The sequence below is a fragment of the Manacus candei genome, unplaced genomic scaffold, assembly GCF_025592945.1.
Source record: "Manacus candei isolate 608988 ecotype Guabito, Panama unplaced genomic scaffold, ASM2559294v1 h1tg000023l, whole genome shotgun sequence".
NCBI classification, from domain to species: domain Eukaryota; kingdom Metazoa; phylum Chordata; class Aves; order Passeriformes; family Pipridae; genus Manacus; species Manacus candei.
This window is the reverse complement of record NW_026138071.1, coordinates 16,390,238-16,409,124: the sequence shown is the minus strand read 5'-3', so window position 1 is coordinate 16,409,124 and position 18,887 is coordinate 16,390,238. Positions and strand designations below refer to the sequence as shown.

The 18,887-nt window shown below is 38.3% G+C and overlaps 1 protein-coding gene across 5 annotated transcripts in view; it reads left to right on the top strand.

Moving 5' to 3' along the window:
• Positions 1–12,122, top strand: part of PDE1A (phosphodiesterase 1A) — a 151,216-nt gene extending 139,094 nt beyond the window's left edge. For all 5 annotated transcript variants that reach the window (XM_051787686.1, XM_051787685.1, XM_051787684.1 and 2 more), the window contains 3 exons: positions 3,742–4,017; positions 9,861–9,980; positions 10,292–12,122. In XM_051787686.1, coding sequence (XP_051643646.1) covers positions 3,742–4,017; positions 9,861–9,937 — 353 coding nt within the window. In that variant the 3' untranslated portion in view covers positions 9,938–9,980; positions 10,292–12,122. The remainder of the gene's footprint in view (positions 1–3,741; positions 4,018–9,860; positions 9,981–10,291) is intronic.
• Positions 12,123–18,887: the final 6,765 nt, after the last annotated feature.

Genomic DNA, 18,887 nt, shown 5'->3' with positions numbered 1-18,887 from the left:
GAGTACACAATGGAGAGCTGGCCCACCTCTGCACATGACAGTCCATGTCCCTTCTGCATGTCCCTTCCATTCCCTGTACTGAAAGTTCCAGCATTCAAGCCCCTGTGCTTACAGCTAAACTGCAAAAGAGAAGTATAAAGCAGAGGTAGCAACCTTAGGAAACCATAAACTCACAAATTATTTTTAATCAAATCCTTTAGTGAAAAGTTTTGATAGCTAATTAAGTCTTTGCTACTTTTTCTATATGACATAATGCTGTAACATTAAGTGCCACTGGATTACATGGTTTGCACTGGTTTTATATACTCCTATATCTGTGATGAAACTTGTGGGGGGAGTTGAAAGGAGAAGGAATCAGTGTCTAAATAAAGCTGTATTATATTGAGTTTAAAAATGGCAGATTAGTTGGGAAAAACCACAGTTGTTTGGGAACTCTCGGACATGTCTTTAAACTTACTTGGAAATTCCAGAGGCAACAGGATAAGTCCTCTCATTTTCTGCAGAATTTTTATGCTTTGTGCTGGTGTCTTCTTCTCTTCAATGGCTGATGTGCGAACATGTCTTTTCGAATGTTGCAGTTCCTTCCCATGTTGTCCTGGTTTTGGTTGTTTGTCACTGCTTCCTGGAATTTTTTTTTTACAGGAAAAAAGAAGGCAGACAAAACTAGAAATCAAAGTTTGGGGTAATATACACAGAGAGTCCGTAATATCCAGCAGCATTCTTCTTTCACAGAGTCCTCAAATAATTTAATTCTTAGTGAAGATAAACAGCTTTCCTCATTAATTCGTAGTTTTCTAATTGTTAAAACTTCCATGTCATTATGTCTTTCTGTAAGGGTAAGTTATGGTAGCTTATTTTTAAACACAGCCAATGAAAATAGCAATGTGATTCAGCAGATACTTGTTTTACTGGAGTTTAGTGCTGCAGCAGTCACTGCTGGTTTGAGATGTCCTAATTACACATGGCTTTTGTTCTTCCTCTCCACTCTTGTTAAGTCAGTACATGCTCAAGTGATGCAGCTGCTGTAAATAGAAAAGTGATTTATAAACCCTGTACTGTGCAGGTGATAGTAGTTGAATGCTCTATTTCCTCACAGAAAGATGAGGAAAAGAAAGATGATGGACAGAAGAGAAAGTTCAAAAATGTAGAAAAGCTTCCTTAGACCATGTCCTGAAAGTGTTGCTGCAGACACAGGCGGTAACAGAGCAGAGCTGGTGGCAAGCAGTGTTATAGCTGATAATATAGACTCTCCAGAGCTTCTGCAGCAGCAGAGCACTCTCACTTTGGAGACCACAGAGCCCTACAGCACAGCGCTAGAATACCAGCATTTTTCAACTATTCTGAAGTTTGGCTGTTGCCTTATGAGTACTGCCAGTTTTCCAAACAAAGCAATGCATAACAATTATTTTGCCAACAGCCCAGCCTAAACACAAGGGAAGAACCGCACCACTTCTATCATGTTTATGTGTCAAATGCCATTGTTGCTTCTCATAAAAGACTGTGATTTAAGGCTGGAGTTCAGAAATGGCACAGAAATACAGAAGAGAGGAATAAGATGGAGTCACCCCTAACAGATAAGTTAGGAGAAGCCATTTGTTTTAAAGATGAATTCACACAATTTTTTCTGAATTTGCTTGGATTCTTGTAAAGAAAACATTACCAAACAGTTGAATATATGTAAACATTCCTGGCTTCTGGCACTTAGTTACTAAGTTAAAACAGAGAAAACAACAGTAATACATACCCTGAGTTCACTGCACTGAACAATACACTTCTGCCTGCCTTCATCTGAATGGATATGATAATCCCTAAGCTGTTTAGTGCCTAACTGACCCAGGCCCCCCTTCCCTTCCTCCCCCCCCAAAAAATTAAAAAAATAGAGGAATTTTTCTTAGGGCCAAGATGGATGGTTTTTTAATCCTATGTACCATATTCATATATTTACTCTTACTGAATACTGGCTATGTTGTAAATGCCAGGTTACCTTGTTCACTTAATATACCCCATTTCCATTTCTGGCTGGCCATGACAACATGTGCCCATAGGGAAAGAGGAGCTTGCTCTTCTCAGCAGCCCAGTGCCTTGCCGTTGCTCTCGGAGGGTCCTGGCCATTAGTAGCTGTCTGGAAGTAGATGCTACCATGGTATTTATTACAATTCTTACTGTGCAGCAGTGGGGATCAAACATTATGCCAGCTCCATTTCTCTTACACTACTAGTATAACTTATCAGTGCATATTTCTTAGTGGGTTTAGCCCAACCTCTTCTTTGTAAGAACTGCATTGAAATCTATAGAAAAAAGTGTACCTGTCCAAGTTTTAGAGGATTTGAAATCCAAAACAAGCAGGTCTCTAAAGTTGGGGGAAAATGGCTTAACAATTTAGAAATTGCTCAAATTTTAAAGTTCTTGATTTTTAAAAAAAATATGCTAGAAAGTATAACTGACAAAAGAAAGAAATTATTTAGCTATTCCGTGCTTCTGTGCATCAGATCAGGTTTGGAGGTGTTCCTTTCTATCCTGTTTCACAGAACTTTTCTCTGAATTCAGGGGGAACTTTTCTCTGGATTCAGAAAAGTGAGGTGGTGCCAAATACTGATGTGGTAAAAATATGCTTACAGTTTGGGCTATCTTTGAGTTGTCATGTGCAATCACTTCTGGTCTGGATTTGGACTGGTCACTCAAAATCAGAGTTTCTGGGAGCTGCCAGTTGAACTCAATAAGTATCCCAATGCTTGATTTCCTTTCTTAATACAGTGTGCACATCCAAGTTAGAAATTTTATGCAATATCATGCAGCTGCTTTGTGCAAGTGTTGTTCAAACTGCAATTGCTTTCATTTTTTAAATTGATAGTGTTTGGTATATTCTATAGGAGTATACTGATTTTAAAATCTAAATTTATGAAATACAGGTTATAATAGCAAGAGAAATAGGCCCTCCATGAAGATGGTACATTTTTTCTTTTTTGTTGGACTCTTCAACTGCCATCACAAGTTTTCCATTCTCTGGGTTTTTTTCATCTTTTAGTTACTCCTTGTACTATCTCTCTGTGCTGTTCTATTCTGTTCTGTCTCCTTTTACTCTGGGCCATTTCATTTTTTTGTTCTCCAAATCTCTGCAATACAGCAAGGAGTAGAGCCTTCCACAAACATTATTTTTTTGGGTTGCTGCTGTCTCCTAAAGTGCAATTTCCCCCATTGGGCATAATGGTAGCAGTACTGAATAGCACATGTAACCCCTATAACTTGTTCCAGCTGAAACTCTGTATCAGCTGATGCTTTGGACTTTTCCAGGCTGACAGGCCCATTTCCTTCAGGGCTTCCCTTCAATTCTGATGAATGTGCATCCTGACCAAGGTGCTCCCCTCCATGCCCTCTCTCTCTTGCAGAACTGATGAGCTCTACACTTCCTAGTCCTGTAGTGGTAAACACTCCTGCAGGGGGACATGCCTGCAGCATGGGGTCCTCCTGCTTCCATCCTTCAGGTTACCGTGTGTCTGATGATGCTCCTTGCTCTGTATTATGGCCAAAAAAAGAAGTACATGAAACCAGAAAGAGGACAGCTATGGTTCAGTTGCAGTAGTGCAAGCAGAAGCAGAATCTGAGCCGTATTAAACACAGCAGTGGGCATGCCCTCATGTTCACAGTGTTCCCATGTGCAACTCTATCTGTCACTACTCTGAAATCAAAAAACTGTGGCATATCCTTCTTATCTAATTCACCTATTTTGTTCCCTCTTTGTAGAAGAACTTGTGAAAAATGTTGATGAACAGGAAAAAGACCAAAGCAGAAATTCCACAGATGCACAGTTACAGGAAGAGACAACAAGGATACAAAATGAGAGTAGTCAGGGAAGTGATGGTACAACCTGTCCTCCCAGATCCATCGTCCTACAAGTAGTCTCTTTCGACACTTCTCTGAGTGATGAATCCAACTCAGAAAAATGCACTAACTCTGATCCGAACCAGAAAGATCTCACCGATGCCCAGCAAGAAACACAGAATACAGACCCACTGAATGGTAATGCTTCATCACACAGCACCAGCCAGTCTAATGAAGCTGCCCAGGGCGAAGCTGCAGCAGTGTCTGGTATCTCCCTGTCAAACATCAACAGTAATGTAAAATATTGAAATAAGGTGTTGTACAAACCACCAGCATAAGACAGTTTCTTTGGGCATGTGTAAAAGTATGAGCGTCCTAAAACCATCAAGAAGCTGTTTGATATAAACAAATATCAACTTCTTGATATCAGCTGTTTAGTATCCACTGGAAAAGTTTTTACATAATATACTTTAGTTGAACCGGAAGAATGATTTTGGAGTAATTTAAAGATGCATATTTGCAATTAAATAGCCCTTTGCTACTGGAGAATAAGGTAAAACTTTCAAAATAGAGCTATCCAAACATTCTCTCTTTGAATAGGTAATTATGTTATTAAAATATACTCCCCTTAGTTTAGGCACCTAATATGATTGCTATGTTGTAAACCACATCCTTTGTACTAAATGTGAATCTTAGAGTTAAGGTAGATGGAATTTGTTAACTGTAGTAGTCATGGGACTGTGTCATTCTCTTAATCAGGAGGATCAGTCTCCTGACTGTAGCTGCAGGACAAGTGGAGCAGCCAGAAAATCCCTAAAATGTCAGAATATGTTTTTAGTGTGTAAGTATATTATCGCAAGATGACTATGTTTAGTATCTGGTAATTGCAATACAGTATCAAGAAAAAGATGCCCAAGCAATAGGAATAGATGTTATCAAAGGAAGAGAAAGACACTGTGCATTTTCATTTTATTTTCTGAGTTTGCTTATAGTTAGAATAAGCTTTGAGATATCAGGTTTATAAGACAAGACATATAAAGACACTTCTATTCCTGACTTTTCATTAAAATGCTAATCTCATTAATGCTTTTATGACAGTAAGCCTTGCAATATTGTGCCAGAAGTATGGCATTGTCTGAGCAGCAACACTAAAGTGCTTGTAAGGCTTAGCTTAGACATGAGTATATGACTTGGTATGTTTCTCATAAACGCTTTTTATGGAGAACACCCACTTATTCTAGAGTTCTGTATTCCAGGGCTCCATGCTTTTATTGTTGGCAGTTCTTTTCCATCAGAAATAACAGATGGTTAATTTAGGGTCCTATATCAAAATATTTACACTAAAATTATTTTCACAGCATTTGAAGCTGTCTAATAACTGACATTTTAATCTTTTGACAAGTATTTTTTACACTAGTTTTTGTATTAAAGCCCAAATTGAAATTAAAGTGCCTTAGGAAAGTTCTTCATCTCCTGGATGAGGAACACAGTTGGGAAAACTGCAGACTGTGCAGAAGGCAGTAGTGGTATAGCTGTCCTTGTGGGTCTTTAGATGGCTGACCAACAAAAATGCTATTTGAGAGATCAGATACAACTCAGCATGCAATTAGTTCACTCTGTTACCTTGTCAATCTTTACATTCCACCTCTCCAATGAGAACAGAGACTTCTTATCTGAGAACATGCTAATTTCATTTGTTTTTTAATGAGGGTAATTTTCTAGAGAATGCCTTGTATTTTAAAACTTCAAACTGCAAAATTTATGAAAAGGATAAGAAGCAATTAAATTTTTAATAGTATATTTCCAAAGGTAACTATAATTTGGAATCTTTTTTTCTTGCAGATAGTGAAAAAGATTTATTAACATAAATTACACTAATCCAAGGATGTTCATTCACTAGAGATGGCAATATTCAAAAAGAGTTCAGATTAATAATGAAACAGAAATAAGAGTTTAATTTAACTATTTTGTGAAGAAAAATAGTATTGATAAGGTCCTGAACTAAAAGCCAGGGCACATACACAGAGGACATTGCTCAGCAGTAAACAGGGACGTATAGCAGGAGACATAACTGCATCAGGATTAATCACATCGTAAAAGAAGCATTCTTTTTTATTCTTTAGGCAACTGCAGAGGCTGAGTGATGAGCCAATGCTCCCTTACTGGGATCCCCCAACTTACATCTGCACATCTTGTAGGTTTGGCAGCACGCATTGCTGCTGATTGCCACAGAAAGTTTTAGTATAGAAATGCAGGTTTCTTCACTGAAACTAATCATCTATGTCAAGTCCTTTACAAACTGTGCTTGTAAAGCTTTCCTGCTGGTGAAAATGTGTAAAAAGTAGAGGCTACTGCTCATACCATGGGATTTCTGTTTTGTCAGAGTGATGCAAAATATACTGAAAGAACACTACAAATATAGGTTACACAGCAAAACAGAGCAGCTGTAATGCATCACAATGCTGATATGAGTTGCATTACTGACACTGGCCTGAAGCAGCCAGACTTTCTACAAACTCATGGTGAGACCCAGGTCCTGGCTCTTTGAGAAAGTATTAAATTAATATTGGATTTCAGCAGCTGCAGAAACTGTGCCATCATGTAAGAGACAACAGAAAAGAAAGTCTATGCGGGCAGTTAGTACTGGAAGAGTTGACAATATTCCATACCAAAGGGAAAAGTCAGGCTAAAACGTTTCAATTTCTCTTTCACAGTGGTAAAATGCTTGAATATCATTCTAAGTGGAGGGAAGCCATTAAGCAGTGTGGTTGTCTAAATGTAGGTACTTAGTATTATTGAAGAAGTTTTGTTACTGCAGTGTATGTAGAAGCCTCATAGCCTCAAACAGCAGAGCAGCCTGTGTTTTCTCACTCGCCCCTCCTTTTTTCAGTATAAGCTATGTTTGGGATGGTCAAGGGTGAGTGTGTTGTGCATGATGCAGTAGCACTCAGGGCAGAATGGACATATAGCATGGGTAGCATCCCCACTTTTCACTCTTGCTGGTGGCCAGTGGATCTAGACAGGGCTCTTTTAACCAAGGTCAGACATTTTCAATGGAATGTCACTTCAAACAAGCAGAAGGCAGCATACATATGACCTTACATTTTTAATCTGTTTCACGAATTAGAGTTATTTGAGTATTCTAAGAGACACTGTACATCTATCAGGACATTATTGGCACTCTCCATGCTAGACTCTTCTACCTGTGTACTTTCTGTACTGAGGATGGGGGGGTACAAGGCTAAAGTGATGTCCAGAGCACTTGCTGACTCCTGGGGTGGGGAAGTGAGCACCTGTGGGTGCTGGGAGTGGGAGAATGAGATAGGAAGGAAGAGGAAAAGAAACATGGTTATTCATGTCGAAATGTCATATTTTAGCTGTCATTGCTCTGTCTTTTATAAAACACAGAAAATTCAGTTAAGTTTTTTGTGAGTAAGTGATTCAATTATAACAGAGATGGGGAACATGGGAGAATGACGTGTCTGCGTTCTTGGGCACTGTCAATGAATGTTTGGATATGTATAATTAGGGCATTCCCCATTTAAAAAAATTAAAAAGGGACTGTTTTACTCGCCTCGTATCACATCTCTTTTAAGGTGTAGTCTTGTAGATTAGTAGTAATTAGTAACAGGAATAGCTCTGCCCTGGGTCCTGGTCAGTGCAAAGGGAGAACTGGAGGATCACTGTAAGAAGCACTGCAGTTGTGACTGAATGTTGTTTTTCTCCACAATACCTTTGTCCTTTCCATCATCCCATTTTCATTTAATTGAATGGTACAAGATTAAGTGAAACTATTATAAGGTGGGGTTTAAGAGATAATTTTCTTTTTCTCTTGAGTGATTTATTAATTAGAACATTAATTTTAAAAACTGCTTATGTTTAATTAAATGACTCCACATTTCAATGATTTATAAATGCTAATTGGCACACTTTTAACTTCTCACTTGTAGTGATAGCCACACTAATCCTTAATATCAAAATGCAAGGGAGATAATAAATCTGTGAGAAAACAGATTACCAGTAATTTCGCTCTGTATGACAGCAGAGGACTGCCCAGTCACATCAGGTGTGTGAAACATTCAACGTCATCAGCAGGCAGTAACTGAGAGCCTCTGGAGAGTAACCAGGTTAAATAGCAGTGGACAGATCCACACCAACAACATGCCAGTTTGATTTATGGGAATGCAGGTGGCATCAGCTCATCATCTGTGCCACACAAAAGCTTACTGACCATTCAGTGCCGCGGTGGCTCCGTGGGGCTCAGCCGAGGGGGGAACCCTTTGCAGCTGTGCAGAGCGGGCACAGAGTGCTGTGCTGCCTTGATAAGTGAGCATTCCTTGGGCACAGTGCATGGCTCAACGGGACAATAGGATCCTGGTACTGAGGGAAGGCATCTGTGTTCATGCATGGGATAAGGATGGAGGGAAGGTTAGATTAAAAAAGCAAATGTGTTTATGAAAAGGATGGGGTTTATAAGATAACAGCCATAAGCAACCATTTAAAGGGCAGATTTTATCACACAAAAAACCTGATGAACTAAGAGGAAGAAAGCTATATATCTAAAAAGTTTATATTAAGTTTTATGAAATCTAAATGTACAAAGATTTTGTTTTAAAGGCCTCCTCAAACCACTTCTATCCCACTCCGAAAACTACTCTACATTAAGTATAAAATTTAAATATTTAGATCAATAGATTTTACTTTCATACTTCCTCCCCCCCTTTTTTGTTTTTATGGATAATGATAATAAAGTTTTAGTAAATCCCTTCAAAAACAGCCACAGGATGAAAGATCTGGTTCTAATTCATGTTAGTCTAATTTTGAGACTTTTAAAAGTCTTTGGAATATTGGTAGTCTGTATTTCACCTACACTAAATTTATGTAGAATAAGGGGGATGGTGTAGGATGCTGCCTGGGGGGATATGGCCCATCTGCTGGTGGCTGCATTACAGTGTGGACAGCACCAACTCTGCCACCATTCAAGGCAATGAAACAAGGGTAAAATCAGTAGCAATTCTTACTTGTTTACAGTGAAGCCATGGTAGATACATAGGTATTAATTTTTTTCTTTCCTCATTCTTGTTCTCTTGAGTTTCCTCTCTTCTCATTCTCTTTTCTAAACTCTCAGCCTCTTCTTCAACTCGCCATCAGCTTTCAATTTCCCTTTCAGATCACGCATCACCTACTTTCTTTTTGGCTACTTGTACCTTTGTTTTCTGGCTTTCAAAAATATTCCCCTCTCTATTTTTATTTTTATAAATTTTATGCTTCTCCCAGTTCATCTTTTCAAGTTTTGAGGCTTCTATGCTCTTCCTTTTTCACATTTTCAGTTCAATGTTCCTATTCTCTTGTGGGATCACTTGGATTAACTGGATAAAATTGAGAAATTACTATATGTAGTATAGTAATTAATTATAGTAAATAACACTGTAAGTTTGCTACACTGTCCCCATGCCTACCATCTCAGTGTGTAATTTCCTCAGCTGTGTTCATTCAAAGTTACTGAAGGAATAGTTTAAGCAACAGCTTAATATTATGATTGTTGGTTCGAAATTCATGTTGTATCACTTGTGTTTGAAAACTGCTTGTGTTGGTCTGTGTCATTCCTCCAATTTGATTGAATTAATTGAATTCTTAGAACTTGACACTGCATCTTTCATTATCTCAGCTTACTCTGATTTGAAAGTCTACATTAAAAGAGGATTTAAACAGCACTTCTCTACAGAGGGTGAATTTTGACTTTCAGTAAGGCAGAAGAAAAAAATAAACCAAAACCAAACCCACTTTATTAACACTCATGTTTTTTTCATGATGTGATCTATTGATTTCGTTCTGTCTTTTGCCTCGTAGATAAACCATGATTAGTTGATTCAATCTGATGCTTACTGTGGTGAGAAAACAATTAAAGAAAGCAGTGATTGAAACCTCATTTTAACCTTAAAAAAGTCTTAAAGAACAAGATTCTGTCTGTCTACAGCTGTGCAGATTCTCTTGGTTAACTTCCTCACTCAGGTTTCCAGTCACATTTGTTTATCTTCCAGGTGAGCCTAAACACTGTAAGAAGCCAGAAGATATGGTAAAAGCCACGGAGCAGAAAGAAGCACTGATACAAAACTAGATTTTCTATTTCTTAAAAGCTTCTGACATTTCAGGCAGGACAGGTAATTTGGTCATTTCTTTCTTATAATGGGGGGAGTTTTCCACCATAAAGGCTTGTTTAGTGCTATTATTAACCTCTTTGTTCCATCTCAGTTGTGGTTTTGTTAGAAAATTTTGAAATGGGGACACAGTATACCCCACTTTCTATGAGGTATAAAACCATTCAATATAAAAAAGGGAAAAACTGTACTTTTACATCTCTCAATCCTTAATGTCAGATAGAATGATCATGCAATAAACCATCCTATGAAATACTGAAATTGTAGTATCAAAAATTTATTGTTTATGAATTTTCATTTAACCTCTCTTGCAGGAGAAAAGAAGCACTCTAGCTGTTCCTACCTCGTGCTCTCAGAGGCCGTTATCTGTCAACTTGTTCTTGGATCATCCTGTTTCTGTGGAAAGTGAATGGACAAAATGTTCAAAAGTGTAAAATGTAAAACTGAGCTGGTAACTCAAGGCACTTAACAACTTGCAAGATTTCGGTTGTATTTATTGTTGCTATTTCCTCTTCTATTCTGCTTTCTTAAATTAGCCAAAATGATTTTTTCAGCCAAAGTTGGACCTTGCTTTGTTGCATCACTGGCATCAAACATTTCCAGTTAACCATGAGATATGTGAAAACACGACATTTATCATCTGCCTGGGATTGCTGTTACATGTCACTGCTGCTGGCATCCAGTGAAAATGGAAAGTCAAAATGAAATGTGTTTCTAAATACTTGTTCATGCAATCATACTGCATGCAACATAAAAGTCTTACTTGTTAGTTTCCTTAAAATATCTGGAAATAAATGTGTGTAGACTGTACAGAAAAGTTGCAGAGTTACACTGACCAGCCTGCATAGATGATGATTTTTCTCCACTGTGGTGGCTGCCATATGGACAGAACTGGTGTTGAGCAGAGAAGTATTTGAAATATCTGAGTATTTTGGAAGACATCAGCAATGTTGTCAGCCCTACCATGAAGCTGGTGCTTATTGTTTTATAGGGTAGAAGAGACAGCAACAGGAATACATGAAAATTGCTTCACTTCAGCAAAATAGTGTGTTGCCTCTCAGACAGAATTGGAAGGTGACACTGAGGCCTTATATTATGATTTATCTCACATGCAAAGTCAACAACATGCATCCTGCAAAATCTTTGCCAGTTTCTTTCTGAGGGGTGGCAAAAACAGAGCACATGGGCAGTCACCTTTGCAAGAAGCCTCAGAAGGAGCCCAGAAAGAAACTCCATTTTCATCTCCACTTCCCTCAAGCTGCACATGACTCCTCCAGACTTGTCTGGGTGTCCTGTGTGGCTGCAGCCAACCTCATTTCCCTCTGCTGGAACCTGCCAGGAAACTTCCAGGCTCCCCTTCAAGTTGTAGGCTCTTGGGTGGCTCAGGTTGCTGCTCTCCCAGCTCTCATTTTTGGACCCTGTGGTTATTATCTCACTGACCAAAAAGTCTTTATAATCAACCATGGTCTGCTCTGAAGAGGACTCATGGAGCAGTGGCACTCCTCTCTGGGCAGAGAGTGATTGAGATCTACGTGTCATTCATCTGCTGTTTCAGGGGTCTGAGTAGAGCTCAACAGGCATCAGGCTCAACTTCAAAAAGGGCACGCTTTGTCCCAATTGAAGAAGGCATTGTAAAACAATCACCCTGGACTGAGGGACCCTTACATGTTCATACCTGTTGACTGTCTCTTTTCTGACAGCGGAGCAATCAAAACTGAGCTGGGAACAGTGTAAACTCTGAGCCGTGGGATAAGAGCATGCCAAAAGGTGGGATTCCTGTCATTGAATATGTAAGCCATATGCGTGCTATGCATAAGTAGTATGCATAGTCTTAACTTAAGAAATGTTTGTGCATATAGGATGTAAAAAATGCATTTAAATTGTTTTGTGTATCTGGTCCAGGGCTTGTATTTAGCATGGACAAATTTCTGTACAGTGAAGTTAATGAATGAAATGTTAACAAATGAAATTGTATCATATATGTTATAATGCAATCAATATTTTTTGCTAAGAGTTAAGAATTTATATATTCTCTGCTAGTGTTTGAGCAAATTATTAGTAGCCTGGACCACTCTGTGCACCTTTGCATCCTTTTTCGGAATGTTGGACTCTTTTTTTTTCCTTTGTAATAAAATGTAAACCATCTTATGGCTTCTTATTGTCCTTATGACAAGAGAAGGAACATAATGGTCATATCAGACATTTCTAATTGTAAGTTGCCATATGCCGTGGCAGTGGAAAATCTTTTTCATTAAGATTGGAGAACTTGGGACCTTATTTCAGATAAGTTGAGCATCTACAGTTCCCATCAAATTTGAAAAGAACAAGAGACGACTGCTATCTTTAAAAACTAGGCCAGTTAGGTATTTGTTTGTTACCGACTGTTTTTCAACATTGTAATTTATGATTCACTGAGACTGAAAGTCTGGAACAATCTTTATATTGTATTTTCAATTCCAGACTTTTACCATAGTTGAACTTGACTTTTTTTCCTGTGTCTCTATCCCATTGTGATTTATTACTCTGCAAAAATTTTCACCTAGAAATACAAGCAGAAAATATAACAGATTCTGCAGAGAACTTGAAACATCCTGTGGGGGTCTCAGTGTCCTGTTGTCATAGCTGGCCCCAAGATCTCCCACTGCAGAAGCTAGAAGGAGCTCCTAATCTCACAGGAGCCAGACATTGCCTGCAGAATTCATTCATTAATTTGGAAGTGTGATTTTTGTATAAATAATCCTATTTGCTCATTTGTATTCAGTTTTAATCACTGTGGTAGATGTTACTGAAATACGAAAAGAGTGCTTAGTTTTTTGTTAATGCCAGCTGATTCTCTTTCTTTCTTCCTTCTTTCCTTTATTCTTAGCAAGTTTTTACCTGGCCATGACCCAAAGCTTGGTGTGTTGTTTGGATGAGGAGAAATTTTCTTTGGTGGAGAAGACTGATACAGCCAACATGTGTTACTTAAGGCTTTGACATGGGGTAAAATTTGTGTTTGGATGGCAGAAAGGTTTCTTGAGAGAGCCTCTCCCTGAGTGGTAGTTTATCTCTGAAACCTGTAAGGCTGCTTTACCAAAACACTGCATGGGGCCATAAGAAATGGTGTTTGTATATGCATCTCTCCCACAGCATTATGGGCATGTACCCTGCACTGAGCACACTGAGGAGCTGTAGCTATAGACGAGTCCTCAAGAGTTTTATTTTGCATTTTTATCTTGAGATATCTGAGAGATATATTATGTAATATTGTTATAGGTTATGATCTAGCCAGTATTTTTTTAATTTAATTTTCAACACGGCAATCTACAACTGTGTGTTTTATTCTGCTATATATGTCCATATTTCCTATGATGATCTTCCCAAATAAATTTGATTTGAGGGCAAGGATTGTGAAGCTCCTGAGTGTTAGTTACAAATCTGCTTTCCTGAAGCATGTTTGCTCATTTGTGTAAGATTGTCTTTGAGAAGTGACAGAGCACATATGGTTGTTTCCAACCCTTTCACCCACTTGGGACTCCACACTTTTTCTGTAACTGTATCAGTTTGCCATACAAAATCACTTACATCCTCATAGCACACTTGAAAACAGTACCTTTAAGCGAGTCTTGAATTCTTAGCCTTTATGGCTAAAACAGCCCTCGCATGAAGAAAAACAACCAATAGTACATTTTTTACACACAAAAAAAATCTTACTGTGGGTTGAAATTGAAGGAACCACTGAGACTGTTCTTGTTAGCAACAGGTCGTCAGGAAGAGTACGACTTTCAGTGGCACCTCCATGACCTGGTGTAAATTTTATAATCCAAGTTCAGTGTTGTGAGTATAAAATGCCCTTTTTTTTTCTGGAAGATTTTGTTACTAGGAGATAGAGTTTTTGCTTAGGAAGGCTTTCTACCTGAAAGGCAGCTCTCTCTCAAAGGCAGTTTCAATGCTTTCTCCTCAAGAGAAGTTCTCAGCCTCTCTCCCTGATATGTGAGAGGAGAGAGAGAACATTTACAGAAATGCTACAGGGCTGCTGTGGCCAGGGGAGAGTCGGGGGGGCCAACAATGATAAAGCCTGTGAGCGAATGGGAGGTTTGCCTTTTCCTCTGAGGCCTGGTGCTGTCTTGCAGTGCCAAGAAGTTTGTAAGTTTTAATGTCTTTGCCTCCGAAATAAACCCTTTGAATCCCTTCCACTGCTTTGGCATTTCTGGGGAAGATACCTGCATATATTTTACCTAACAAGTGTAACTGGGATTAAACAGGGTCCCTTCCTACTCTGACTGGAAATAAATGGAAAGAATCCCATCGATTCAAACATGTATCAAATCCTGACTAGGTACACAATGGGAATAAATCAAGACAACTACTTTATACCTCGTTCTTTGCAGTTCCTTTTTTCCAGCACATGCACAAAGGACTTTCTTCTATTGCAGAGATGCCAGAAGTCAAACAAGCCACTAGTGTGACCCAAATGCTTTGAAATTAACAAATCAAGATCACTAGTAGTAAGTGTCTAAAATGGATATCTTTAACAGACTATAGAGTTATTTTATGAGAAAGACGAAAATGTAAGTATACCTGACATTCTTCAACAGCAGCTTAAAGAGATTTGTGTTTACAGTAGTTTAGCAAACACAGGTTTGTCTGAGAGGGGAGTGCATCCCTGTTAAATCATGTTTTGAAAAATCACATCCTTGAAAAATGGTATGGAAAAATTAGTGGAAATGGTATTTAATACTATGACTAAAAGAGAGTGCCCTCTGTCAAACACTATGCAAATATTTAGGCTGCTTCCCTGGAATAATTTTCCTTTCCTGGTCATTTAAGTATTTAATGGGTCTCCAGAGACTCCTTTTCCATGTCTCAGGGCAAACATTCAGAAGTTTTATCAAACTGTTAATGTCTAAGTATTCCCTGGAGAATAAAGAAGCAAGTCATAACTATGGAGTTATAAATGGGAAAAATATCTTATTAAAAAATGGGATTTTAACTGTTTTAGACTTAACTTTGCTGCAAAATACTTCCTTTGTATTTGGGCAAGTCTTTTGCTTATAGCCTTTGTGGGGAGAATTGTTACAGAACTTTACATTAGATGAGCTTAGATAGATAATATCTTAACCAAATAAGATTTTCTGACACATTACGTAGTATATGAACTTGAAAGCAGATGAGTTTTATGCATTTGCAACATCCTATATAGGTCATTATTACAAACCTGAAGTAATATAAAATTATACCTAAATAAGATGGTCTAAATCAAAATGGTAGATACAATCTTGACTTTAAGATGGACCAGTTAAGCAGAATAGATGTTGTTTCATTTTTATTTGGGCTGTAGTTATAAAGCTGTCTCATCACCATATAGGACCTACAATCAACACTCCTGGACCTGCAAGAAGGACTTTGGAACTTGTGTAATAATACCATGAACAAACATCAAGTAATACGAAAGTATTTGCTATTATTTATATAAAGCCTGATGTGATTATCTCAATCCAAATTCGGTGAGCCAAAGGGTAGAATTCACCTATGGTGCATTTCCATGAAATCCAGGAGAGATAATGTCATTATAACAGAAATTATTTGGTCGTTGAATAGTATTTGGTTGTCTCTTGCTTTCTCTGTATTCAACTGGTTTACTGATTGTTTTCTGCAGTGGAGGGTACTCTGGAGGTCTAATATCTCTGCACAAAACACTACTCAACTTTAGGCCATCTTAAATTCATTCATTGAAATTATTCTTCCTGTTTTTTTGAAGCTACTCAGCTTTGAGAGAGAATTGTATTTTTCTTACCAGTCAGAAATGAACACTCACCTGTATCGCTTGGGGTCCTTTAGTAGTTCACAACCGAAATTAACGGCAGCATATTTGTGTCAAGTGTTTAATATGATGCACAATGCCTCTTTATTTTAGCATTCCCATCTGGGAAAGACCCCTATTTTGCTAAGCACAAGGTGGTTTGGGGTAGACAGAATTGTGACTGCAGCCAGAATAGTTCTGAAGGACATGTGTGTTTTCAAGTAAATAGTAGGTACAGGAGCATGGCTACAGAGTTGATATTTCCAGTGAAATTAGAGAATAAAAATGTCATGTGCAATTTAAATATTATTTATAATTGACCTTCATGTCTGTTTTTAATATTCAATCTGCTGAGTGTTTAAAAAAGCAATTAAAAGTCCCATATAATGTTAAAACCCTTGATAAATGTAATAAACAAATGACATATTCAAAAGAGAGAATCTATGTCCCATTAGGAGAGAAAAAGAAAGATGAGAGCAACATATGGCAGTATAATTAGCATGATTAGGGAAGCACATCAACAGAATTTATGCTGCAGGGAAAATGTAATAAGAAACCAACACACTTTCCTCACTGCCTTGAAAACTGCAAATATCACTCTCTGAAAAGGAGAAGATGCAGAAAGGCTCCCTGGCATTTAAAGCTGTAACTTGTGTTCTTCTGTCATTATTAAAGATGCACACAGCCATCTGCAAACCATTTATTTTTTGCAGGGTTCACATTGTCCCATTGCTTTGATTAATAAGGAGCAATATTACACCTCAGCTGCTTTTCAGAAAGATGCTATTTTGGAAACCTAATTAATACCCATTCCACAGTTAGCTTGAGGTGTTCGTTAGTGCCAGATACTGAGTTCTTATTTGTTTCTCATTATGTGGAGAGTATTGCTTCTCAATGACAACGTTTTTGTTTTGCATTTTGGAATAACCTTTTGACACTCCTGCTTACCACAGCCCTCCCTTCAGAAGAGCTAATAACACCTGTCATCATTATTTTCACATGCCTGTTAATGTCTGTTGAAGACATTGTGGGCTATTTACATAGATAGACTATCCTGATGCACAGCAAATATTCCTGCCATTTTCTGAACAGTTGGGCCAAAGAGAGAAGCAAAATTAAGGAACTTGGCAATGCAATTAAAATCTCAGCTTACCACTAAGGGTCAGTATATACTAGGCAAATGAGTTATTACAAAACTGAAAGAGTATGTTTGTCTTGACAGTATTACAAAATAATTTTTCTGCCCTAAAAACCCAAGATTATTTAAGAAATAAAACAAAACAAAAAATCTGTAGCAGAATATAGGCACTGAACTTGTATAAACTCCATCAGCCCACCTTGGTGTAACTGGAGATTAGCAGCATCTTACCAAGTGGCCTGAGGTTTAGTAGAGGGTGCAAAATGTCTTGCTGGAGATTTGCTCAAAGTGCTGCTGTCCCCACTGGAGGACAAAGGGGAGAATATACCAAAGCATTTAGCATCCACTTTGTTACCAAGTATAATACTGTGCATGAAAAGGTTAGATGTAATTGCACATCAGGAATCAATAGAACAACTGAGGCTCTTTCTGGAGCTCACCATTACACTGAGCTGAAGAGAAAACAAAGAAAGAAAAGAAAGAACATCTATGGGCCTAAGCAGCAACATGGATGCAATAGGACTGGGAGAAAGAGGGTCTTGAGGGACAGCATGTCCCTGAACAGCATGCCCCAGGGTTAGAGGAGAGACAATGCCTTATGTACTACAGGAATAAGGTCCCTCATAAACCAAAAATGTCTCAAGAGAAAAAATATGAGGAAGGGAACCCTGCACTGAGCTAGGGACATTTTGTTGTACAGTGCTAGCTGCTAGGCTTAAACAAAAGCAGACCTGCAGAAGCCCTGTTAAGGTCCCTTCCCAGCTACCCACAGCACTGCAGCCTACCCAGCTCATCTCTGGAGAGAGCTGTGATAGCCACCCAATACTTTACCTTCTGGAATAAAATAAATGCTTTTTTTTTTTAAGAGCAAAAGCCACCACTCGCCTGGTCCCCGGTGTCATATTCTGTTAGAGGAAGTGCAGATGAACTGGAAGTCCCTTCCTTACTGATTGCCTGGATCCTGGGCACTGTGGGAGTCCCTGACCCAAGCACAGGCAACAGAGCCTCTGCTTGCAACACCACCTTGGAGTAAGAACAGTAGTGTTGGCTGTAACAGTTTTGGTTAAATAACACCAACAGTACAAGAACTAGTGGTGATTTTTCAGTTTACATTACTGAGGAGAACTGGTGACATTATGAGAAGAAACTGGGTAAGTCCTTGAAGACTTTAGCAGAATTCATAGCAATATTAAAAAAAAAATAAGGAAAGAAATTCAATAATTAAACTGATAGCAGGATAATAAAAACTTTCCTGTATACTAAACATTATATTTCCTCAAAGGAAGGTATGTTGTTGGCCAAAACCTGGGGTCTTTCTCAAGCAAAATTCCTTTGAGTTCAGTGGAAATTATGCTTCAGAAAGGAGTTTTAAATCTTGAATCTTAATATCTATTTAAGTATTATCTGGTTTTGCACGTGGAGGATAAACAACATATACCATCCTCAAAGTCAAATCATGTAATTTTTCCAGATAACTTATTAGCACAATCTCTCAGTAAATCTCTCTGGAGTGAAGAACCTGTCACGGAATAATGAGTGTAGCATAAGAAATAGGGCTGTAAAACACAATAATGAAACACCTCTAAACCACTCTGCATTAGTGAGTTAAGGGATACCAGGAACAGACTGAGATCAGTCTGAGGCAACAGCTTTCTTTCAATTCTGCAAGTAACATTTCCTGCAATAACTTGAAAGCCAGAACAACAGCAAACATACCACAGGAGGGAAAAGTGGCAAATATAAGAACAGGGACGGGGGAAGGGGAAAAGATACAAATCGGAGTTGCTCTTTAAGAAAAAACTGTGTTCATTACTTGCCTGGAAAGCCTTTTTCTGCTCTCTTTTTCCATCAGCCTGTTTGTGGGAAACAAACTAATACAACTCAGTAAAAATCTTGCTTCCACCAAACCTGTAGAACTCCCCAGAAGAAGCAGGTGTTGTGAGAGGAGACAGCTCAGATAGGGAACATATCATCACAGTTTTTCTTTAGG